This window comes from Rhyacophila brunnea, unplaced genomic scaffold, assembly GCF_057557595.1.
Source record: "Rhyacophila brunnea isolate RB1 unplaced genomic scaffold, BYU_Rbru_1.0 scaffold_15, whole genome shotgun sequence".
Lineage (NCBI taxonomy): Eukaryota > Metazoa > Arthropoda > Insecta > Trichoptera > Rhyacophilidae > Rhyacophila > Rhyacophila brunnea.
The window spans coordinates 12,364,284-12,390,538 of NW_028232806.1; the positions used below are offsets into that span (position 1 = coordinate 12,364,284).

General features: G+C 32.2%; 2 protein-coding genes across 2 annotated transcripts in view; one reads left to right on the forward strand and one right to left on the reverse strand.

The window, feature by feature from the left end:
• gem (transcription factor CP2 like gemini) overlaps window positions 1-790 on the reverse strand; it is a 126,526-nt gene extending 125,736 nt beyond the window's left edge. The window contains exon 1 of the mRNA XM_085942938.1: window positions 568-790. The gene's annotated coding sequence lies outside the window, so the exon portion shown is untranslated. The remainder of the gene's footprint in view (window positions 1-567) is intronic.
• Window positions 791-3,250: 2,460 nt separating this feature from the next.
• LOC147074926 (uncharacterized) lies at window positions 3,251-14,536 on the forward strand. The gene is made up of 4 exons (XM_085942855.1): window positions 3,251-3,782; window positions 9,136-9,315; window positions 10,362-10,415; window positions 12,296-14,536. Exons 1-4 carry the CDS (start codon window positions 3,671-3,673, stop codon window positions 12,388-12,390), a joined length of 441 nt encoding a protein of 146 aa, XP_085798981.1. The 5' UTR covers window positions 3,251-3,670; the 3' UTR covers window positions 12,391-14,536.
• Window positions 14,537-26,255: the final 11,719 nt, after the last annotated feature.

Genomic DNA, 26,255 nt, shown 5'->3' on the forward strand with positions numbered 1-26,255 from the left:
TACTCAGGACAAAGATTTCTGATTGATTTTCAACTTTATTTGATACATTTGAATTACAACTACCATATTACTATTGCAAAAGAGTAAGACTTGTTGTGTATAATTCGTTTGGATAAGTACATATTATTGTATCTGTTTTTAGATAATAAATATTCATTTTCGTTTATGTCTGCTACCTTTGACAGTTGTAAAAACACACCTAAGTACCTAAATAAACATTGGTATAGTGCACACAAACGAACATGCATAGTTGATATTTTCATATATATAAATATAGCATTCCAAGAGACATAATTACAAATATAAATGAAGCCGGTAAGACACATTAAATAGGTACCTACTAGATAAAATAAACAACTTCCAAAAATGACCATCCAAATGTCACTTACGAGTGATACGATCACTGTTGCTACGCGGGTTTTACACTAATAGAGAGTCTATTCACTTACATTCTACAACATGGCATGGACGACTTTGTTTTTAAACAAAGTTGATCAAATTTGAACAAATTGCCAATGGCTTCAGAAAATAATACCGAAGTGAATAATAATATGTGAAATGTATTACCTTATTCCTAGCATCGAAATGCAGGTCTATACTGTGACGTTTGCTATAAACAGCGCGCCGTTTGTAGAGGCTGTTATGGCACAATTATAAAACTGATAAACTGTTTAAAAATTAGTTATCATTAATTCTAACACGCATATAATAAGAAAATTATAGAGCAAGTTGAACGACTGCTTTATCAGGAAACAACAACATATGTTCACTTTATCACCACATGACGGCTTTGTATTATTAAAGTTGCTAGTTTTTTATTAAAAATATTAATATTCAATAATAATTACGAATTCTTGCCACTAAAATTTGTACTAATATAAACATCAAATAAAAAATACGAATTATTGCAAGCTCTCTTGTATAGCTTTTTATTTTGATTTTAGCAATATATAATTAAAAAGGTTTTAATATTAATATAATTTTCTACAACAGCAATACTAATAGGCTTGCCATGTATACGTGTTTATTTTCCCGACTATCTGGGACGATCTGTCACAACAAAACACAAAAAAACCATAAGCATAAAACCATAGACGGTGAAGGAAACATGTAGGTACATAAAATGGAGTCACACATATTTTTTTCACGTTGACCACTGATTAACTTTATATCACACCAAACTCTGCATAAAACAATCGTTTTTATCGACCAAAATAAATCTTCAATCTTTTAAAATAGCTCAAAATAAAAGTTAGGTATAGAAACCATATAAAATCAACCTTTTACGAATTGGCAAAAATATCAATGAATATTTCTTAGTACATACTTTACACTTTTTTGAACATTTTTAAATCAATTTAAAAGTGTATAAAGATAAATTAAAAGAAAAAGTGTAATTTATAAACAAAACGCATTTTTATTGGCGCATAAGTTGATTTCAATTGAAACACTTTTACCCTAACTATTTTGATAGTATTATTATTTATTATACTTACATCCAAAAGAGATTTAATTGTAACCATAAGTCGTCGGTAAAAAAATTCACAATACTAGGTACTTATTCATATTATTGTATTCGTATTATATCATAATAAAAAACTAAAAAATTCGCAAAAGCCTTTTTTTTTTAAATTTTATTGGTGAACATAAAATTTTCTAACCGCTGTTATCACCGTCTGGTTTTCCAGCCAGTGCCCACACGCCCACACGCCCACGATGACTGTTAAAAAACAAAGTTTATTTGAAGATGATTTCAACGGGTATGCTGAAGTGTCCCTCGTCAGAAGTGAAGCCTGGATTATTAATGGCTGTGGATTTGTTCTTTGGAACATTTAAAAAAATCATATTAAATTTGTTAAATATTTTTTATACTAATAGTAAATAGGTATAAATATAAATTCCTATAAATTAGCATTTCAAAAAAATAGCTCAACCGCGACCTTTGTTTTCATGACAATATTGAGAATTGGAACCAGCTTGAAAAGGCCTTCATCCAGCAGTGGATAGATTCAGGCTGATGCAGATGATTTTCTTTGAGGTATGATAGGTACAAATAACCAAAATAACAATTATTGATAAAGCGTCAATTACATTGAGCTTTTTTACGAGCTGATTATTGGCAAATTTATAATCTGCCTGTAAATTCGCCCAGTGTAATCATCGAACAAGCTAATAAGCAGGTTGTAAACACTCCACCGAGAAAAGTTGAAAGCCGGTCAACTTTATAAGCTACACGCCGGCTTGTGGGCGTATCGCGTCTGCGCAGTAGAGCGTGGTGGTGGAAAAACGAACTACTCATTTTGAAATTTACCTTTTTGACGTTTAATGGAAACATTATTATGGAGCGTAGCGACCTCCCGGCAAAAAAACGAACTACGTTCCGTCAAAATCGCTCGCTGGCTTGTGGCTTATCAGCGAATGGAAAATTTTGTGTGTAATCATGAAATCGCAGTAGCTGAACCGCCCGCTTTTAAATTTGCCAATAATCAGCTCATAAAAAAGCTCAATGTAATTGACGCTTAAGGGAATTGGATATAATAGGTACTTACCTAGTGTCATTTCCTTCTATTTTCGAAAGTGATGGCACGCTGTTACTTTTATTTTGGTATGATTTTTCGTCTGGATTCGGGACGTGGAGGTGGACAATTAACACACCGGAATTGTAATGGAAGCGGCGAGGCTTATTTAAGTTAATTATATAATAGTTACATTTTTAATAATTTATTTTACGGAGGACGAAATGTGCGTGTTTACTGTTTGGCTGTTTGCAGAGTATTCCCCGCCATCTTGGGTTTGCTTTCAACGAGAGCGTTGTCGAAAAACGGCGACGTTGGAAATATTTTTCAACGGTCATAATCTACGGCATTGCCGGCTCTATTATTATTATTTATTTTCGTAATCAGCCCTTACTATTTGTTGGATTTGGTACCGACTCGGGCCTCTCCAGGTACACAGAGACATCCCCGAATGGGGACCATTCGGGGGTGTAACATTAGCTATTCTAGTTTTTTTTAAAGTTTAAAACTGCCTGCAGTATCAATAAACGCGAGATTTAAAGCCATACTACGCTAGAACTATGAACTAGAAGATGTAAATTTTTCAAGTTAGATGTTTATTCAAAAACGCTGGATCTGGCAAAAAAAACGCAACTTGACTTCGGGCGACGGCGGCCGTCTTGGATTCGCGTCTCGCGACCCATCGGTTAACAGCCACTGTCTTAGTTAGATTATCCTATCTGAGATCTGACGTCACTGTCAGGGCCGTCGCTGTCAGACGTCAGTGGTTGTCGTAAAAGTAAAATTGTGGTGCAATATTCGATAGTTTATCTTTCGGTCTGCGTTACGCAAATAAAATTCAGTGACACATTATCAGCACCAATATAAAATCGCCAATTGAAAATTATATAAAATTTCCCTTAATAATTTTGTGGGCGAACATTGTTTTCATTCAAATGTCTTTCAGTTTTAGCTAACATCATATTAATTCATTTCCGCCAAACTAATTAACAATGAAAGTGATTCACACGCATGTTAATATGTGCGAGTAATTAATGATATAGGCGTATTGAAATTGTGAGCTCTACACTGGTAATCTGAAGTTTAGTCATTTGTATCACGATATCTCCGTATAGTTTATATTTTTTAATCGATTTACAAGTTTGTTTTGAACAATGCATCTAGTAACAGTGTTGACCATAATATTTATAATTTTTTTGTTGATAACTCTTTGTGGATGGTGTTGTAAAAATGCCACAAAAGAGCAGCCAGGATCAACATTCACAAGTAAGTAAATTATACTCAGAATAATTAGTTGACATCTATTATCTCTATAACAAAATTTACTATTGTTTGGATGGGTAGAAGTCTAATTGGTGACGGACAGAGAACACATTATAATTAAGTATCTTCTTATTTATATGCAAACTGAGTGGAGTAGTTGCACAATATCCTCATCCAAAGCGATGTTTGCTAGGTTCGACACTTGCGACCAAAAATGTGGAAAAAACCATGGTATGTGATTGTGTCACAGATGCCTGCATGAGCTTTTATAATTTTTTTTTAACGAAAACAGTTTATTCCATGTGGACAATTATATTAAATATCATTTTCTGTCGGCGCAGATGATTTCCAATAATTATTGTTAATTTGAAATTTAAAATTTTCATACATATTGATGCATCATTATCACAAACTAAGATTATATTAGGTTATATTGGGTTGGGGTAGGTTAGGTTTGGTTTGGTCTAAAAAGAAAGTTATTAAATCTCATGCGGGAATCTGCGGCATATTTACCAATACCTTTATGGCCGTAGAGCCTACTTCACATTGTAGGTACATTTTCAGATAACTTCATGAAACTGCTGTGGTATATAATTGCCAATTTTCAGGGATATAACGTTTGACAGTCCCACGACAGCCGAGCAGCTAACGCATCTGCTTACAATGTCGTGGGTCCCAGGCTCGAATTCTGGGTCTGGCAAATACCTAGGTACACATTTTTTTCGATGTGTGTTTGGAGTCACGTTGAGCAAGTGACTAGCATCCATATCTCATAAAAACAAAAATATTTTAATACCAACCTCAACTTTATACACACGTTTATAACTGCACTCGAGTCACAATGAACATAAAAAATGGCCGCCATTGTTTGAACACAAAACATCAGAATGGCGACTGAGTGATGCTTATAAAATAGGTTATTTAAAATCTCATAATAGAACTTACGTATAAGACTCCTAGGATATAGTTTAAATTCTTTGGTCGCGACTGACTCAAATTCGCATGTCTTTTTGAAGTAAAACTTTTTTGCGCTTTCCAGCAATTTTGCCTGTAGAGTGAACCCGAATGATGTGTAACGAAAAACTGTCAGCCGATTCGACAATCGATAAACGATAAGCGCTCACAGTCAGGTTCGAACTATAGAGGCGTCTTGCGGTATAAAGTAGAAGTTTCTTTTATTTTGTTAACTGTCAATTCATGGTGGAACTGCATTGTTGCTACATAAACTACGTAAATAATTAACTAAGCTCACTAAATTAGCTCACTATTTATATTAGCTCACCGTTATGTAGTGTTCCATGTAATTAATTTATAAAAATAAATTCAGTTATACTGTAACCTGCCGGTGCAACCCTTAAAATGTATAGGTTAATAGACGTTAACAGAACTACCTGCCATTTGGATGACTACCAACTGCACCATTGGGGTTGTGGATTTTTTTTTGAGAATACTTAGTGCGCACAACTACTTGACAAGGTAGTTAGAAGTGGACAAGGCAATACGCTTTGATTTCATGTTGGCCGGCCAACCGCGTAAATCGCTCGCTCGACTGTCATGTAAATTTCAACAATAACAAAACAGATATTGCTGGTTGACCAGTTTAGTTAGTATACCATGCATTCGAAGCATTAAAGACAGTTTTACCTACTTTGGATATTTGAGGGTATACTGACAGAACGCATTATTTCAGTTTTTGCTGTTTTTCTGTTTTAAATGCCAAAATGTATACAATTTTACGCTCTACGTCCTGGTAAAATAGGATATAATGGTGAAAAAATAGAAACATTATTAAATCATATTGTTATTTTTTTATTCTGATAGAAAGCATGATAATGACCTAATGCGTTCTGCGTATACAAAATACAGGACTTGCAACATGTCGTATATTGTGTTTGCCATAAAGGATAGTCTTTACAATGTAGAAAAAATGTTTTTAAACCATAAAAAAATTTACGTGGGAGAACGCTTTGAACAAAAAATGAACGTCCTTTTTGTGATTATTTAAGAACTTGTTTTAATGAGTTAATGCTTTCTGTCAGTATACCCTCTATATTGTCTTTTATGTCACGAAGAGTATGTAACTAAATGAGAACCTTTGTGAATATGAGGAGAACCTTAGTATAAGGGAAGAAGTGAAGGTTTATAAGTAGTGACAATGGGAATTCCGTACACAGTTGCTGTACATCCAGTGCCTGCCAAACTTGATGGCACACTGGGAAAGGGAATTTGTTTCGTTGCACACCAAATATAAATCTCCCAAAAAAATTAAGAAATATACTTTAATTAATATGAGAAAAAAGAATCTTAGTAGGTATTTAAGTGTACGTAACAATAAAATAATGGTTTTCTCAATGTATATAGCACTCAATATAGATAATAATTTTATTAGTCAGAAGGATGCAATCGATTTTGAGAAATAATTATTTTAAAACGCTGCTCTAAATTAAACAAACAAACAAGTAACTTCACATCTACTGACTGTAATGGTTCCCATTTTTTTTATTTCATTTCGATGAGCGCTGAGAAACGTAATTTGCAAAGATACAGCGATCCAAATGGCAACAGATGGCTGTAGTAGATAAATAAATATAGTAGGTAAATCGAGGACTCCAAACCGTAATCCAAAATGCTGACAACTCTAGCTCAAAAAACGACACTTTGTGGACAGGATTGTTTTTCAATTCTATTAATTTTACTTCCACTGTTAATGTCATGTATGTATCGTTATATCTTGTGAACGGATCGATAGCCCACTCATTTGATAATGGAGTTAAGTGGAGTGGAGGAAATTCTTAGATAATGATACTGAGGTTTTCTACTGTATTGTGACTGTATTTGTGTGTGAAAAATGTTTTTTAATATCGCTTCGATGTGATTAGACATGCACATGAGTGGCTAGGCATATGTGCATGTCTAATCACAGGTGGAAATTTAAAATGACGCAGTAACTACTATATTGTATGAGCGATGACTCTTAAATAAATATGGATAGATTCACAGATTTCTTCTTTCATGGCACACCTGGAACCTCACACGATAGTTTGGCTGACACTGCGCTTAGATTGACGATGACAGTGATGTTGTTTAAGTTTCTTTTTTGCCTTGTGTGTGCTCATCACACGTATTCATTTTTTTTTTATTCCGAGCTTGAATGTTGTATAGGTATGTTGAATGTTTACACTTTACAGCTTATAATCAGACCTACAGGAAATGAGTCATCTGTGAATTTAAGATATTATAATAAAAGTTATGGAGCATTTCAAACAAATATTAAAAAAACAAATTCACAATTCGAAAATGCATGAAAAGTATTTTTCCCATTATTTCATCATTTCTAAGCTGATCCCACTCCTCTTGGTACTAAGTATGCAATGTGTTGCCACACAAGTACTTCCGCAAAACTTACACTGTACTGTAGATCCAGCCCTTTTAGCTCTACCTTTTGGAACATCTCGAAACGTATATATTAGGTAGGAATGACTAATTCGTAGTTGTGAGTATGCGTTCTGGTGGTAGCCCGAGATGCATGCGATTTGTTGATAGCAGCACTAGATGTTTTTTTAAACTATGAAGTCGCTTTCAACGAATCTGTGGAGCTCCATTTGGCAAGGTGTGTTTTGTGAATAATGATGACGTCACATAGACGTATTCGACACGTTGCAGACAAGACGAGGTATATAAATAATTAAGCGGATGTATATAAATATACCCCCGGCGGTGTTTGGTTTTTAGACACTCGAAAGGTCTTCTGCATAGTTTTTTTTTTTTTTTTTTAATATTTTAATGTCCACACATTAGACAAACCAGTATGGAATGATTGTTTTGTAGCGTTGTTTCTTAGACATTTAAAAAAATTATCTCCGTTTCTAATGATAAATAAAATGTGTTAATTGAACTGCATTAAAAACTCAATTTCGCCTAAAATGGAGCTTTGACAAACCAACCCTAAGGCATCGAAATTCTAAATTCTATTGGAAAGTACTTGGAAATATCAAAGCAGAACAGCTTGTATGTTCCGGCAATATGCCATCCTAATTCGAATCGAGTATAGTTTTGTAATAGTTCCTGGAGTAACTAAGAAAGAAGATTTGTCTCTTTCGCTGAGTAAAGTATTTTGGCATTGACAAAACATTTATTTTTATTGTCTTTATGTTGCATCCGAAATAGTAATCGACAAATAAAAAATATTTTATGGAATTTCATGAATAGTTAATATTGCTTATTTACAATATTATATAAATCAAATTTTTGCCATTCACCAAATCAACATTAACAGAAGGCCACCCTACACCAAACAAAGAATGCATCGACACTGTATAAGTTTCTTTACCTTGGATCGTAGGTGAATGACGACAATAATGCGATATAATCGTCTCTTAGATTTCTGTCACGAATATCATCTGTAAGGGATCTTGGCATTACGTTTGAGAGTAAACTGACATTTATTAGCCATATAGTTACCATATGTAACAAAGCGCTTAAAATTTTGGGCTTCGTCATGCGTACTTCCCGGGTCTTTTCAGATGTTAAGGTATTAAAACTTTTACTTAATTCTTTAGTTCGAAGCAGACTTGAGAGTGGGTCTATTGTTTGGGCACCGCATCAGTTGAAGTATGGCCTTATGGTGGAGAGGGTACAGAAAAAATTCTTGAGACTCCTTTACTTGAGGTTGTATGGATACTATCCGTGGCTTTATCCAACTGATTTTCTCTTAGGCATGCTTACATACTGCAGTCTGCAATTTAGAAGAAATCTTGATTTAGCTACATATTTTGTTCGACTTATACGAGGTATAAATGAGAACTCTGCCATTCTGGGCAGTGTTGACCTGTCTGTCCCTGATAACTATCTTAGAAATAGAGACCATCAGTTGTTTATTCTCCCAAGATGCAGAACCAACCTGCCACTGGTAATGCCAATTGGGAGGGCGATAACTATGTTCAACGAAATTGCTTCGGGTGTTGATATATTTCACCTACGTGAGAATGAGTTTAGGTTGACGTTGTTTTATAAATTCTTAAAATAAGGTCTGCTTAACTCATCCGGTGTACTTCCTTGTACCTATCTAATTTATCTACTCATCTATCTCTTTTTTTATGTAATACTGTTATATTTATATATCTTTGTTTCTAAATGTTATGTTGTGAACGTCATAATTTGTAATGTCCACAATATGTTAAAAAAATTGAAATAAATTGAAATTGAAATTGAAAATTAAAATACCTCAAATCTTCCAGATTATCAGGAAATTTATCATTCATTAGCTTGATGCCTAAAATAGTCTTGCAAACGCTGAGAGTGATCAACTGTCGAATAATTAATCTTAATTAAGTCAAACATAATGTATTTTTTTCAGCAGTTGTATCGATGCCTCAGCCGGTGGTCACACATAACAGCACATTATGCAACCCGCCGTATCCGATTCATCACAATATAATGCCGCAGCCTCACATGGTAGGGACGGGCATGGCGGTCCCCGTCGGCCACATCGGCTTCACTCCCTATCCGTCGGTAGTTCATCCACCCCAGCAGCCAGGTAATCTCGATTCTATATTTTAATTTCTATTCAAATAAATACAATTTTTATATGAGTATTTAGTACTTGTATAATAAAATATACATTTATTTATTAATGGGGAGTGTAATGGATGGTAGAGACATCTAGTGACAAAAACATGCAATTCAATTCAATTTATTGATGGATTACATTTTAGGGCTAAGACACATGGCGCTGCAAGTTGTCCCACCGTTCATGCCGCTTTGAGGCAGATACTAGGTCAGTTTTTGCATCGACAATGCAATGCACATTTGGCAAAACCAAACCAATTATCCGCGTCAACGCAGTGCGATCACAGCAACTTGCAGCACCATGTATCTTAGTCCTTACCTGAACAATTTTTTAAAATCAATCTTAGTTTTAATGTATTTTCAAATCTTTTTTATTTGTGTTTAATCAAATTGGCCTATTGTAGCGTTTCTGATCAGTTCAGCAAGGTAAAATCATAGTTCTGCGATGTTTGCTAGTTTTTGTAAGATATGATTTTGACAACAGGTATGAAAAATCTGCCCTTCAAACTGTGCTAGGTAGACAAATTGGACCAAATGATTAAATTTTAGTTGAAGTCGACTATTAAAAATAATGTTTATTTTAATATATACATAATATGTGAATTTAATATGGGTAATCAACACTAGGCTCTGCTTTTGTACATGCTATGGAAGGGAGCCATGGTTAAAATTAATTGGGAAACGCTGTGCTAGTGAGGTAACATTTTTCACATATCGTTTTATTGATGGGTATTGATAGAAAAACAAAAATGTCCTTCATTATTTGCCTTATATGGACCATTTTAGAGATAAATATAAGAAGCCATTTTTCAAGATGGCCGCCAAAATACCTAATATCCGCCACCAAATTTACTGTAGTCAGATTTGCTAGTTTCTTTAAACGGTGGTGTTATCTTCATAACCATTCTTCTCACTCAAATTAAAGTCATCTTTCCTGTACCGTGAATTCTTGAGTAATATTGAGATGGAAATATATACTTAAATAATATTTATATTTGGATAAAATGTTTTCAGTCTTCATTGGTGGTGCCCCTTACTCACCATACCCAGGATATCCACCACAAGCAAGTGAGTTACTTTTCTCCATTCATCTATTATTTAATTTTAAGTATATTATTTATTTATAATTAATTGGATCGAGAGTGGGTCTATTGTTTGGGGCCCGCATCAGTTAAAGTACGAGCTTATGGTGGAGATGATTCAAAATAATTTTTTGAGACTCCTTCACTTGAAGCTGTATACTTTGGTATGAGCAGTGAGCGGTCCACAGAGCATACCGAGAATTATCAATAAAATAATACCTGTCATAACATTGTTTGAAATACAGCGTTAATACAATATTTTATTCAATTGATTATCAATATCATTCAACAAATCTTTGTTACCTATACCTAATAAAATTACACACATCTTTGTAAATAGATCGCGGAGCTGTCACTTTATTACATACGCACTGTACCTATCCACCTATCTAGAATTGAATACTAGTTATAACGTTCCTGATTGGCTGCTGTAACTTGATCGAAATAATGACAGCTTCTGTTGGATCATTGATTATAATAAAATCCATTGATTATAATATTATAATCCCAATCATTGATAATAACAAAATTTCACAAAACAAAATGGTAAAAACCCAAACAGATATTTATTTCAATACATATACACACCATCTATACATACATCTAATCTGCATAATATAATATATTATATAGAGGTCTATAGAGTCGTGGATCCCAGGTTCGAATCCTGGGTCTGGCAAGTACACATATTATTTGTCAATTTGTGTATGAGTCAGAGTATGGATCTAATAGGTCGATCGAGTGGCTGACATCCATTTCTCGTAAAACCAAAATCTGTTAATACTGTCCAACAAGATCTTCTTGGCTACATGTTAAAACTGTGAACTAACAAGCTTCTCCCATTTTTAACCGCACTTCGATTGAAGCGCCTTCCGATTAGCGACGAGTTGTCCACGTGTTAAAACTGTGAACTAACACGCTCCTCCTACTTTAACCGCACTAGTGACTTTGGTTATTGCCTAGATCTTCTTGTCGGACAGTACAAACCTCCACTCTGTGGAAGGCCCATAATGATCTTATTAAGATCGGGCATGGTCGAAACAAAAATATATTTTATTATTATGGACATTTTCTTTTTATGAAACTTATTTCTTGATAATATAATATGAATAACACACTTGATTGAAGTACAATATGCAATGATAAGATAAATTATATTGCTGAATACATATTTCATATCGATTATAGACATTATTCATACTTGTTTTGATATATAACAAATATGTCTTCGAAATCCATGCCATATGGGGTGGTATCCTAGAATTGAGGTGTTTTTAATCAGCAGGTAGTAACAAACAATATCACATTGGAAAATCAAAAGATGTTTAAGTAGGCGATTGGCAAAACTAATTACTAGGCGAACAAAGAAAAATCAAATTCTATAATATAAAATTAATCTTTCCCTAATTATTTCATCATTTATTGAGTGGCAAAAAATAATTCATATTATAAATTTGGAAATTAAAAATGCAGATTGTAAACATTCTCTAAAATTACGAGTCAATTATAAACTCCAATAATTGAAAGTTTGATTGATTGTATTTAACATCGCACCGTGAGTGTATAACCAAGGCATCTGCAAAAGACATATTTCGGATATATTAGGGTTTGAAGTCTTCGTTTTCTTAGGAGAAATAGGGTTTCTAAAAAAAACCATAATATTTGGTTTATATCTACATTATATTGCTTGTTCTTTCACTTACCTCACTCTTACATTATCAAGTTCATGACTTTTGCAGTTGTTTTGCATTTAATCTCGAAATTGAAACATTTGCAGATGCCTTGGTTTTACACTCACGGTGCGACATTATAAAAATTGTGATTATTTCCTGTCATTGTAATGATAAATGTTTTCGCTATTTTCAGGCGGTGCTAGTCAACAGAATCCACCTTCGTATGCGGAAGCTACAGCTCCTCAGGGTTTCGGTGCCCAGCCAGCTTCCAATCCTAACTTCCACTAAGAATATTCAGATTTATCTTTGTGTTAATTTAAACAATTGTACATACATAGTAATCAATAAGAAGCGGATAGTTTATATTCCGACCGCATTTTGCTGTATCGTTAACAGTACTGCCCCAGGCGCGAAGAAGTTATGGTCGGTCAATAATACTTATACTTCTTGCATTAAGGGTTGATTATAAAAAAATGGAGAAAAAATATTCAGAACTGGACTCTTATCATAAGCATGTTGGAATTATATTTTATTATGAAAACTCACTTGATGCCAATTTATAATCTTGACAACTTATATCAATGTCCACATGATAAAGGCTTATCACAATAAAAAAATATTGTAAGACTTTGATATTAATAATTATTGTTAATTTATTTGGTTGTATAGATTTTCTTATAAATACGCTGAATGTAGAAAAAGACACAACTGAAAACAGACAGTATGGCTTTCGTCCAGTCAACCGTTTTTTTGATCAACTAGTCCTATGTAAACCATTTGAGCGAAACACACAACCGTAGCGCGGCGTGGTAGTAGACTTGACACATGATTCCCCACAATTAACAGGTTGTGGAGGGAGTTGAGTTAATATTGCATTGCACACTGGCAAGTGTTAGAGTTCAGGCGGGAAATGAACTTTGTCTCCAAACCCACAAGTGTCGTTAGGTGTCATCAAATCGATGGTCACTTTCATACATTGTCACTAGATGTGAACGGTTGCTAATTTTCCAGGTAAATGAAAACCGCTCTGTATGTTTTTATCCTTATGTGAGTTGTTAAGTACAGACCTACATACATTTACTCGCAAACAATTGTATAAAAACTATTTACAACCTGTATGAAAACATTATGATATTTCTAAACAAATGGTCATGCTTTTTTGTATGTCAACTCGAATAGAAAACATGTGTATATAGACTGAAAAGGAAGCATGTGTAATGTTTACTCTTTCACCTGAAGTAGGGCACGTAGTTTCGTGTAGTGGTGTTTTGATTGTCCAAACAATATTTAATTGTAATGTTTGCAGGATGACATGCCACAAAGAAATAATGCATTTGGTTAGGGATAAAAATTGTATAAGTTGCCTGCGTGCAAATATCTATAGGTTTGGACTAGACTCATTTACGTAGCTATGGAACCAATTGCATCAATAATGGCAGCTGTACAGCGGGATATATGCTCTCTTATTAGATAGAGCCATATCGTATAGTATTCCGTATTGTTCATTGTAAGGTGGGTTGCACATACAAACTCGATACGACCTCAAAACTTCGACTTTGTCGATTTGATTCTGTTGGTTTTCACAAAACACATGTAAGGTAACGTATCATCACACACGATGTTGATGCAACATTGTTGGTTGGAAAAAACATCTGTTGGTGCAAGAGACTTAGTCAGCGCTCAGTATGAATGTCGCTTTATAAGCTAGTTCAATCGACTGCCGTTCCAACCTGTCAGATCACGCTAAGAGAGAGCAAAAATGTCAATGGAATTTATGTACAAGTTTACAAATATCATTGTACTGAAATAATGTGAATCGGTATATGTATTTGTAATTGATAAATATACCGAATATTTCTACGTATTAGGTGCTAATACAGTATAACTGTTTCTTTGTCTGATGTACAATGACGTTTATTGGGCTTGAATATTTTGATGGTTGAGTTTTCGACATCTGTCACTCTATGGAATAAGTCACATCTATGTGTGCGGGAGTAAATGCAACATTGTTCGCATTTCTGTTTTGGGATTATATTGGTGTCAAGTCAGATTTCAGTGTGCATTGCGCCTAATGCGTGTGTGCTTCATAACACTTACAGTATAATCATTATAATATAGTGCCATTCTATCTATACATGATACTTTGTTATTACACTTTTAAAGTATTTAAATATTTGTTTCAAAATTGAACCGTAGTATGCATTTACAGATCTAGTGATATAAATCGTAAATGCTACCCCTTAGTATTTCTTCTTTCCGATATGAAAAATCGAAACAGTCAAAGATATTAATCGATTGATTGCTTTGAGAGTCTTTCGAATTAAGGGGGCTCAGCACATTCGTTTCCCTGTCTCGATGTGATTAATTAATTTTATTCAAGAGAAAAAGTTTTCGATATTTTTTCAGAAGCCTGATTTTTTCTGAATTTAGTTACAAAAATATGCATTTTCTAATCACTAAAACTGCTACATATGTAGATAGTAAATTATAAAACACTTTTGGTCTAACAATCTTTTTGGTTAAAATTTTATACAGATGTGACTGTTTGCTGTATATTTTCAAAGGTTATATAAATATATTTTTTTAAATAGTAACTTTTGGATGGTTATAAAAGTTAACTGATCTATTAATTTGACTCATGCTTGCATGATATATTTTTCCACTGAGACATTCAACAAATAAGATGAATTGCTTTAAGTATTATTAAAAAACAATGTTTTAAAACTGTTTATCGCAATTTCATAGAAACATCACTTAGGTCTATAAATCCATAACACGCATTATCTGTCAATAAATTCATATAAAATACAGCTGATATGATATGCCTAAGGTAATTAATTATAAATATAAATAAGTACCAAAATAATGTAATCACAAGTGACCCAATTAGATATGTATACATATTGTATAATATTTAATGTTTAAAATATAGGAATTCCTAGATTTTCAAATGGATTCTCATTCATTCTTGTGTACTTAAAATTTCTTTATTGACATTTTGCTAACACATACAGTTTTGTTGTTAAAAATTACCCACCCATTATAAAGATTAAATTAAATAAATGGTACGGGATCACTTAAGTTTATATTTAATAATTTACGCCAGGGGTATGAATAAAATAATATTGTTTTAATGACCCTTTGTTAAAGGTTAACTGATAGTCAATAATGTTAATTTCATTTAAGAATTAATATTAAATAGATTTACTCGACTTGAACTCATTAAAAGACTTTCGAATAGTTAGATGGCAACCAATAATAGCTATTTTAATACAGTAAAATCCCGTTAATGCAAACACTGTTAATTATAAATTCGCCGTAAATCAAATTATTCATAAAATCTGTTTATAGCGAGATTTCCAGTAATTTGATGAATGAATCTTATAGTTACCACTGATATTAATCTGAAAGAAATTGTGTCTGAATAGGAAGCAATGTCACAAAATTGCAACAAGAAAAAACTTTTTGAAGCTTTACTGTTTTTTGCTGTACACTTTGTAATCCCATTTGTTTTCGATTTTTGGTTTCATCAATTTCGAATTAACGGTATTTTCTGTATACACAAAAATAGTCATTCCTATTTCTATGAGACAGTTTTTAAATAAATACCATTGTATGGATGGCAGACAAATTTATTAAAATACAAAATTTGGCGGTGTGGAATAAAATATAGCCACTAGGTCGTCCCGTCTCCGTACAGGACACACTGACTGCGGATTTACATGACTACCAAATAGCAGAAATGTCAGTAACTTGTCAGTTCTGTGTATCCAATTATTGTGGTCAGACCCTTAAACAAATTACACAGTAAAAATATTGCTTTGTCTCTATATAGTAAACACTAGATTATCCGTCTGCTGATTGTCCAGTATGTACATTATTCTCACTTGAAATGAAACAAACAGAAATTACAAATTTTCCTAATGTGTTAAACATTTGAAAACATTAATAGTTCAGATTATCAATGTTTTATGTTTATCTTTGGCCTCTCTTCATCATTAGCCCGTGTAATTAAAAGTACACTATTATATGAAACATCTACTCCTAAACAACCAAAAGTCCACATATAGTCAAAATCAAACAAAAAAATACATATTTTTTTAAATATAATCTCACACAATATGTAGGTACTTAGTAATAATCTTAGAACTTAGAGACTTAGAAATTTTTTGTCAGTCCAGAAATAGTTTTCGCCCATTTTAAAAAGAATTTATGTTAGCTAACAAACTCATTAAATTATTGTCTGCATTTTCGACTATGTAAGAAGTCATGTCAGTAATAAAAATGAAATGGAGAAACCGAGTGGATGTCAATACAGTGCTTTGTCACTTCAAAACAACACTGAAGCTACTTTTATCTTGACTGTGGTGATGAGTTCTGACAAAAATAGTTCACACTTTTGTCAGTCATACTTATTTGTTTTCATTGAACTAAGAATGCAAAATTGCAGATGGTGCTGGTTAGTTTTTAAAATTCAATTGAACCAAACCACAATAGATAAAAATATTCTTCTATCTGTAAAATATCTAAAATTATGTATGGCATAATTTTAGATATTTTATAGATAGAAGAATATTTTTTATTTAGTATTTATTATGATTTGGTTAAGGCAGGGTTCAATTGAATTTTAAAAACTAATCAACGCCATCTGCAATATGGTATTCTTAGTTCAATGAAAAAAATAATTTTGACTAAGAGTTTAGTTTGTACCTACTTATTATGTCAGATCTCCACAGCTTGCTTCCACCCTTCGACACTATTGGCTATAATATTATGTTATTGTGACTAATTGATTATGTAGTTAGTTAAAAACAGTTTAAAGGCAGTTCACTAACTCTTTTAATATTCGATCAAGAATTATCGAATTATAACATAAACACCTCTAGTCTTTTATGAACAAGATTTGTTTTATTATAGTGCTATTTTGGACCAAGTCCATTGTCTCGTCAGAAAAATGAGATTATTGCAAGACATTAAAGACACATGGGTAATTAGGGTATTACATAGTATGTATGGATACTTGTATTGCGTTGCATATTTAATCTATAATAAAGAATATCTAAGTATAAGTTTTATACTTTATTATAATACCTATATAGTTGTGCTTTTTTGCCTAAACGTGTATTGAAAACTGAGCTTGAAATCTTGCTTTAGTTAATTATTATTGATAATATAAATCTACTTGTGAAAGTAAAAAGGAGATAATATGTCTAAAATTTCAGTAAAGATGGTTGAGATTTGGGAAATATTCTATGTGAATGTGATTGATTTGACTTGTCTCTTTTATGGTGTAAAACCATATATTTATGCATTATGGTTACTTTGGCATATACTTACTCAATTTATTGGATTTATCTCCTATACCGTTGATGATAGACTTTAGTACCGTATGGTCTTAATACAAAATAGGTACATATTTATCTGCGTGGCCTACAGGCAACAATAATTAATTATTGTTTGCACTCGCTATCAATTTATTGTATTATCAGCCTAAAATAAATATTGTTGCCAGTAGTGTTCATTCAGTGAAAAATTATAAAAAAAGAGATCTAGAGAAGAACATTATTGGCCTTAAGTGCACTCATAATGAAGCGAGGCAAGATTTTGGAGCTCAGTTGTATTGATGCCGGAAATATTAATGCTATAAATCAGTGATGAGCAACCTAACCCTAGAATGGCTTTCGGTGACCCAGTTAGGATATTGAAGAATGAATAAGTTTTTATTATTTTGTAAAATAGTAATGTATATAAATGGGCCCCCCAAAAAGTTTTTCCTGTTTAATTTGGCCTTCGTGAAAAGAAAGGTTGCTCATCACTGCTATAAGGGAAGAAAGTGAATGTTTACAGAGGAAATGTTTCTTAACCGGTTCTATGCCGTCAGCAAGTTATCTCGCTCTATGAGGCCGTGATCGAAAGGCCGCACATAAAAATTTTGTGAGTTATCTCGCCCGACTTTAAACTGAAATTACTAGCCACTGTCGATTGATTTGCATAATATAAAAAATTAAACACACAGTGACATCTGTTTGAATAATTATGAAATAATGGCCTGTCAGATACTGCCATAGTAATATTGTGTGGCATAGAAAAAGTAAAAGTTTTGTCGTTTATTTAACTGATGAATGTACGTTTTATTCAACTGCTTGATACTTATTTCCTTTTTCAATTTTAAATATTCAATTACACCTAGAAAAAAAAATTAGCTTTAAAAGATTATCTACTAAGAAGTGTAAGTAATGCTGTTCTTATATTAAAATAATTTAAAATATTGTATTCAATTGCGATAAAAAAAACCACCACAGAAAATTGTTGGTATCGGTAGATAAGTGTGTTGATTTTTTTTTTGTCAACCGTTGTGTTAAATTTAGTCATGTGAGATGCCATTTTGTACTACGACTGCATTTAATTCGCACAAATTGATTCTGGACTGATCATATTTGATTTCAAATAACCTCCGTTTGGCTGAGTTTGAAACATATTTAGTAATACTTATGTGGATATGTACCTACTAATTCAGATTAAAAATAAATTTTATCTATATGGCAAACAATAATTTTTGCTATATGAAATGGTATAGCTGATTTTTAATGGTTCAGCTCTTTTATTGGTCTGCCAACAACTGCTTTAGTATGACTCTTCGCAATACAATTCATTGTCAAAAAATACCTCCTTAAAATGTAGTCCTTCATGTAAGTTATAAACTATAAAGAAAGAAGCTGAAAGATTTCTGGATATATGTCACTGATTTGATATTATTTCTTCTTAATAAAATATGCAATCCACAACATGGAGGTATCTTCAGGCATCTAGTGACAGAATTAGGAACCATTCAGTTAATTACATATATTTTATTGAAAATTTACCTTTGAAAGTGCTTTAATTATTAATTAATACGTATCTAAAAGCATTAAAAAAATAATAAAAATGTTTAAATTCAAAGATAAATCTACTGGTACCATTTAAAAAACTGTTGGACAATGAGCCTTTATAATAATTACCTAGAACTAAGAAGAGTTAGGTAGGGAGAGATAGTGCCAAGAGTACGTATATCATCTATTGATTTAAAAAAATATAATTGAGCAGGAGAGATGTGTGATTCGAGTTTAAACTAAAGTGTAAAGCCGAATTTAGACCAAGCGAGCGCATATTTGTTCTTCCCCCACTCTAGCGAAATTCTCTTGACATAAACGCTTTTTGTTGAGCGAGCATAAGAATTTCGCTGGAGTGGGGGAAGAACAAACATTCATCTGCTTGGTCTAAATGCTGCTTAATGCATAAAAGTCTTTGTAATATAATGCACAGTAATATTTAGTGATGAGTCATAACAAATCCTTTGCTGGCAAATTCAAGATTTTCATGTAGATTTAAATAAAATTAATAAGAAAATAAGTCTCGCCAATGTTTATGGTCAGGACGATAGAATACAAAAATAATATACCAATCCAAAGTTGAGGATCTCTGATCACCAAATATGTAACAGGTTTTATGTGTTAAAAATATTAATATGTAGGTAATGTTTTCAGATGTGTCTCTCTGTACCTATTGTAAAATATATTTAATCTTTTTTGGTGTAGTCATAGATATGTGTGTTCTATATAATATATATTTTATACATTTATCGTATTTAAATAAAATACATTATTATTATTGAAGGATAACCGTGGTTTAGTGAGCTAAAATTCTCAATAAATATTGTCTATGGACTAAAAAAAGTTGTCATTGCAGAATATATTTTCCTCTAGGGTGGCTATATTTAAAAGTTTTTGAGGAGCTCGGCAGAATTGTTAAAATAATAATAATATAAATGAGATAATTGCAGTTTAATAAAATTATATAAAAAAAATTCTAAATACAATATATTTATACCAAACAAGTGGGTATATTTTTTTTAATAATTCAAATATTAAAAGATATTAAATTTGTGATCTTGTTTTGAATGATTACGAATTATTTTGATTAAATTTATGGATTCCTAGGAAATACATATTAATGAACTGTTTGTTTAGGTTTGTGATTAAAATTAATTAAATGCATGACGCTAACTTTTCGTGTTAAAAAAACAAACCTCGAAATCTTTGTACATCTTTCGAGTTTATAATACGATAGGTTTATATTATTGATTTAAATATTTCATTGTAAATGCATGAAAAATTATTAAAAAAAAATATTGAATTTTCTCTATACTTAAATTTTTTATGGCGCTTTGGTTACCGTTACTGTTGAATTTGCTAAATGGCATTGAAAACATATAAGATAGAGTAAATACATAAACGGCTGTAAACAGTTAATAATAAAATGTGTGTTTGTATATATTAATATTAAAAGCCTTTTTATTTTTTACATTTCAATTTAATTTGTCATTAAATATAATATACAAATAACATTAACGGGTTGATGAGAATGAAAATTCTTCTTTCCGCGTATTTTCATAAAGATTTTTTTAAGAGCATAGTTTTTAAAGTAAGTATAAATGTGATCTGTAAGATATTTTACAATGCACCGAGCCATATTCACGCTTTTTTTTTATATATACTTACCATCAATTTCTTTTTTGTGTTTTCTCTAAGTATAAAATAATAATAAAGTCTGGGGTAGTGGACATATTTGGAACTAAAAAAATTACCAAGTCATTTTTGACAGATGCCATGGATAGTGGCGCCCTCATTATTGCCAATTTACTCACCACAACATATTATTATTTTTACATTTATAAATGGTATCCCATATATATCTGAAAATGTAGTGTAATAATCTGGCAGATATTTGTTGGAAGATGCCAAATTTATTGGTCAAACTAACTAGTTGCAAAGTCAGTTATTTTCTTAAGTCTAAAGTATTAGACTAATTGTATTTTTTGAGGTAACTGAGTTTGTAACTTACTTTTGGAGATTACAGGATATACAACTAATGCACTCAAACCCATGTCGGTTTGGAGAAATGTTACGGTCAAAGCCATATTACTTATTTATAATACTAGATTTATTTTTGAAATTAGAGTACCTTTAGTTTATATACTCACTTATATGTTAGATTTCACCGTTATGAATTTCAATTTCATGATGCAGTGAGAAATCCAAGGGCCATTTTACACAAGCATGTGAAACGCTGCAGATTACCGGTTACCAATTGTGCCATTTGAACCGAACCATGGTTTCATAATGAGCCTGTCTACGTGAACATTTTGATGGCCACAAGGGGAGACATTCGGAAAGCCTGGGTGCGCAGTGTTTTTATTTTGCATGTTCAGACTACTTACTTATTATGTATATTGCTTTTTTTAATGTTCTGGAGCACCTGGACTAGGCCCTTAATCTCCATGTAGTGTGGGCGGTGATTAAGCTTGTGGCTTGGTTTAAATTAATTACAAAACATACTTACAAATAATATTTTTTTTTGATGTGTCTGTCAAGAGTTAACGATAACGCTCCAAATTCAGAGCATCTTGTGACAATTCATTGTGATGATGAAGCTGCCTGATTGATATCAACAGAGTGATATATTACCATCGAGAAGTATTTATTCTTCTATACTTGTCCTCTTTTGTTAGCGTTTTGATAGTCACATGTAATTTGCAAAATTTAGAGGCTTTCACCTGCTCGTGTAGAATGGTTCTAAAGTCTCAATATCACTGTTCCAGTTCATGCATTATTACTTAACTAATATTTGTTTATTACATATAGATGGACTGAGAGGTTGAAGTTTGGCTTTTGTAAATAGATTGATAATAAATAATAATATGGTCTTATTAAATTTTTAAAACATTGTTGGAACCAGTTCTCAGGCCAATATGAATAGACCATTACAAATTAATTTGCTAGCGTTAGGCCTCAGTGGGAGCGTTTTCCAGTGCGGAGCGTAAAGCGTGCATATTGTGTTCACTTGTTTAACATGCACGCCGCACGCCCCGTTCCGCAAAACGCTGTCATTGAAGCCTTACACTTACGGCTCAAATATAAAATTCATTATGATTTGGTTACAACATGGTGCATTATATTATAATAAATTTAATATTGGTGCATTGAAGTCTGCAGTAGTATCTATAAATTTTAACATTTAGTTTGTTCGACTGAGTATATTTTATATAATATACAATTTCAAAAGAATTCGATTTTGCTATTTATGAATTGAATATTTGCTACATTAATTGAAAAAATAATAGATAAAAAATATTAGCAATATCACTGACAAATGATCTGTAATAATTGACTGGGAATTTTATTAAATATTATAATTTTTGTAGTCAACAACTTGTTCTTAATTTCAATAATTTATAGCATAACACGTTTACACGTGCATGGATGTACTGCTGACAGTACGTATTATCGCGGCCATAACAAGAAAATGTATGAGTTAACATGTGTTATCCTATAGTTGCAAGATTGCATGCATGAATCAAAAAAGTTCGGAAGCTTCTGAATTTTCGTGCGACAGTTGAGAATTTTTCGATCTACGCCTGAGCAGTAGCACTATAGTGGCGAACATGCGGGCAAAAAAACGAACTACGGACGAGTTTTGAGGTTAACCGATTTTCACTACCTGTTAAATAGTACCATAAAATGACAACATATTGGAGAGACAGTCAGTACTTTTACGTGGAAACAGTTATTGTCACGATAGTTTAAAATACACAATATTGAGGCCAGTTAATCCATGCACATGTACAGGCGCTACAACGCTCCTTACACACTGTCGACCAGTCATCTGTCACCAAGCAACTGAGTTAATAGCAACCAAGAGGCATTAGAAAGGAAATCTGCTTTTACTCAAGTGTTTGCTGGAGACCATTCAACAGTGCGTTAGAGGTCTAACAGTTGCTTTAGATAAAAAACTGAGACAAAATAAAAATAAGCAACCATTTTGGGTAAACTTCCATCTGCTCTATTCCTTATAATACATGTTTGTATATTTTTTGACTGGAATAAAATAAATTTATTAATAATAATGGCCTTTCATACCTTATATTAAACTTTAAAGCCACTACACCATTCATATGGCTATTTTTTGTCGATATTTGTGGTCTTAATAATATTGTAGATAAGAAAAATCTATGTAGGTGTAATATTAGATTTGAATGATACAATATTTTTTTAATCTCTTAATATTTATTTCTTCCATTTAACTGTCATTTATGACAATATGATGAATTAATTAATTTATGAAACCCATTTTCGTAGAAATACCTACTTTATGTATGTAACTGATGAATGTGTTATTTTCTACATTTTTTGTATACTATGATAATATTAATTAGCAATAAGTGATATATTCTTTATGTATCTATAAACATTCATTGTACAACATGATAGCAAGATAAAATAAACGAAAATATTTAAATGTTTAATGCACGTTTTTTATATTATATTCTATGCCAAATTAAAATTTTATAATGTCGGTCTCAGGTTCGAATCCTGAGTCTAGCAAATACACATATTGTTTTTTTGTGTTTGAGTCAGAGTATGGACCTAATAGGCTGAGCCATGGCCCCCACATACTGAAACGGGCCCTCGGGCTAGGATCTTTGGCGGGCCCCCCTGTCTATCTCTAAAGGTAAAGTCAGCGTGATGCTCTACAGTGGCGTTTTCCAAATGGTGTATGCGGTAAAATTAAGGTGTATGTACGTTTAGGGATTTTTTGTATTTTTTAATATACCCATTTGAATCAATTAGAAATTGCATCGCATAACCACATATTTTAAAATAGTAACATTAATGAAGGAAAATAACGAAACGGTGACTTTTTTTACTGTTATAGCAGATTTGTGATGTATTGTTCTCACTTATCTGGTCGACTCGTACGTTGGGCCCTTAGGCTAGAGACCTATCAGCACCTCCCTTGTGGGGGCCATGGGTTGAGCAAGTGACTAACATCCATTTCTCGTAAAAACGAAAACCTGTGAATACAAACCTCCGCTCTTTGGAGGTCCATAGAATCCTATTAGGATATGTATATACATCTAGTGACTGAATTACTAGTAAGCACAATTACTGAAAAATTACTCAAAAAGTGTTTTAAATTAATCAACACGTATATTTTATAATTATTTAAAACACACCATTTACACATTTCTAGCACTTTAATTGAGTCGCTTAGTCGCTAAACCTGCTCTAGAGGTTTTTTTGAGTTTCGAGTAAATCACGAAAAAGTGTTGTGCATTTACGATAATGTTGATGCTAGTAGTTAGAGTAGCTAGAGTTGAATCGTGTTTCACAAGAAATTGTGGAGAAAAGTTTGTCAGTGGAGGAGGAGGAGGTAGCAAAGCAACAATCTTCTGGTGCAATAATAAAAATGGTGAAAGCATGGGAAACTGTTCCGTTGTATATTGAAAACCATCAACAAGGCGGTGGCTATGCATGCTACCAATTTATTCAATGATAATGCTGTGTCACATTTTCCCCAAATTTTGAAGCTTTCTAGTAAAACAGAATTAGTTAATGTCATAAATTCATAAATAATAAGTAATTTTCTTTGAATAGGTAAACGTCACAAATAAAAAAAAAAAGTATTTTTTTAGGCATGGAACGCATTATTGTATTTTACATTAATTTTTTGGGGAAAATTGTTTCGCTTACCGAGTGTTTCACATTACGAGTAAGATTCTGCAACGAATTATGCTCGTTATGAGGTTCCACTGTACTGAGTCCGAAATCCCAGGATGAAAAATCGATCCAGAGTTGTAATCCCTAATTCTCCCTATCATTTGAAAAAAAATATATCTTATGAATAATAGACTCATACCAGTAAAGAAATCGTTCGTTCACACCTCATCAGAATGATATTATACAATTACATGATATTTATAATATACCTACATTAATTTTCTTTTTTTTAATTCCGTAAAATTCTCAACCCAATGATGATTATTTTATAATTAAAGTAGTTCAGTATATGTACTCTAAACCAGTGTTTTTCAACTTCTTTATTATATTGGCACGTTTGGCAAGTTTCAAATTTGGCAAAGGCTTGGCTTTTCAAACAAGCATCGTCCTAATAATAATTATACTTGACCCACCCTATAAACACAGCACCCGAGGTGTCAATTTTATATAAATCAAACAAAAAGCAGGTTCTTGGTTAAATGATTTATTTTAACAGTTCCGTATCTCAAAAACTAATGAGTTAGCAGAGGTGAAATTGTGTACAATATGAAATTCAAAAAAAAAACTTAAAAAAACAATATATTCACCTGCATAGGGAGAGCCTAAGACATTTTCCAGTGCCTTTATAAGAATGTAGAGAATATTCTAAAAGCAAATAGTATCATGACACCTACTTTTGTATTTCATAAACCATCTACTAAGAGAATGCGAAAATTCTAAAAGAAATTGCCATGGTAACTATTAAAAAATAATCAAAAACAATTTTCTTTAATTGATTATAAAGCAATATACCTACATAAGTTTATGAGTGCCTAATACATTTTCCAGTGCATCGATAAGAATGTAGTGAATATTTGAAAAAATTACATTATGATAATTTTATATTTTTCACAAACAATCTACCTTATTTATGAGAGCCTAATAGATTTTTTTTAAAATATGGAATATCAATATTATTTTAAGCGTAGTAATAAATAGGTGAAAATTGTAGAAGGCATTGCCATTTTTTCATAAACAATCTACCTGCAGGGGTCTCTGAGAGTCGGATACATTTTTTTTAAATATGCAATATCTATAATTATTTTAAGCTTAGTAAAATAGGTGAAAATTCTAGAAGGTATTGCCATTTTTTCATAAACAATCTACCTGCAGGGGTCTCTGAGAGCCTGATACAGTTTTTTTATATATGCAATATCTATATATTATTTTAAGCTTAGTAAAATAGGTAAAAATTCTAGAAGGCACTGTTATTTTTTCATAAACAATCTACCTGCAGGGGTCTCTGAGAGTCTGATACATTTTTTTTAAATATGCAATATCTATAATTATTTTAAGCTTAGTAAAATAGGTGAAAATTCTAGAAGGTATTGCCATTTTTTCATAAACAATCTACCTGCAGGGGTCTCTGAGAGCCTGATACATTTTTTTTAAATATGCAATATCTATATATTATTTTAAGCTTAGTAAAATAGGTGAAAATTCTAGAAGGCATTGTCATTTATTCATGAACAATCTACCTGCAGGGGTCTATGAGAGCCTGATACATTTTTTGTAAAT

Bases quoted from the DNA above. Each gene is read 5' to 3' on its own strand.
- LOC147074926 (XM_085942855.1), top strand. From the start codon at position 3,671: ATGCATCTAGTAACAGTGTTGACCATAATATTTATAATTTTTTTGTTG. The intron at 3,783-9,135 runs GTAAGTAAATTA...TATTTTTTTCAG, and splicing joins GCCAGGATCAACATTCACAA to CAGTTGTATCGATGCCTCAG. The intron at 9,316-10,361 runs GTAATCTCGATT...AAATGTTTTCAG, and splicing joins TCATCCACCCCAGCAGCCAG to TCTTCATTGGTGGTGCCCCT.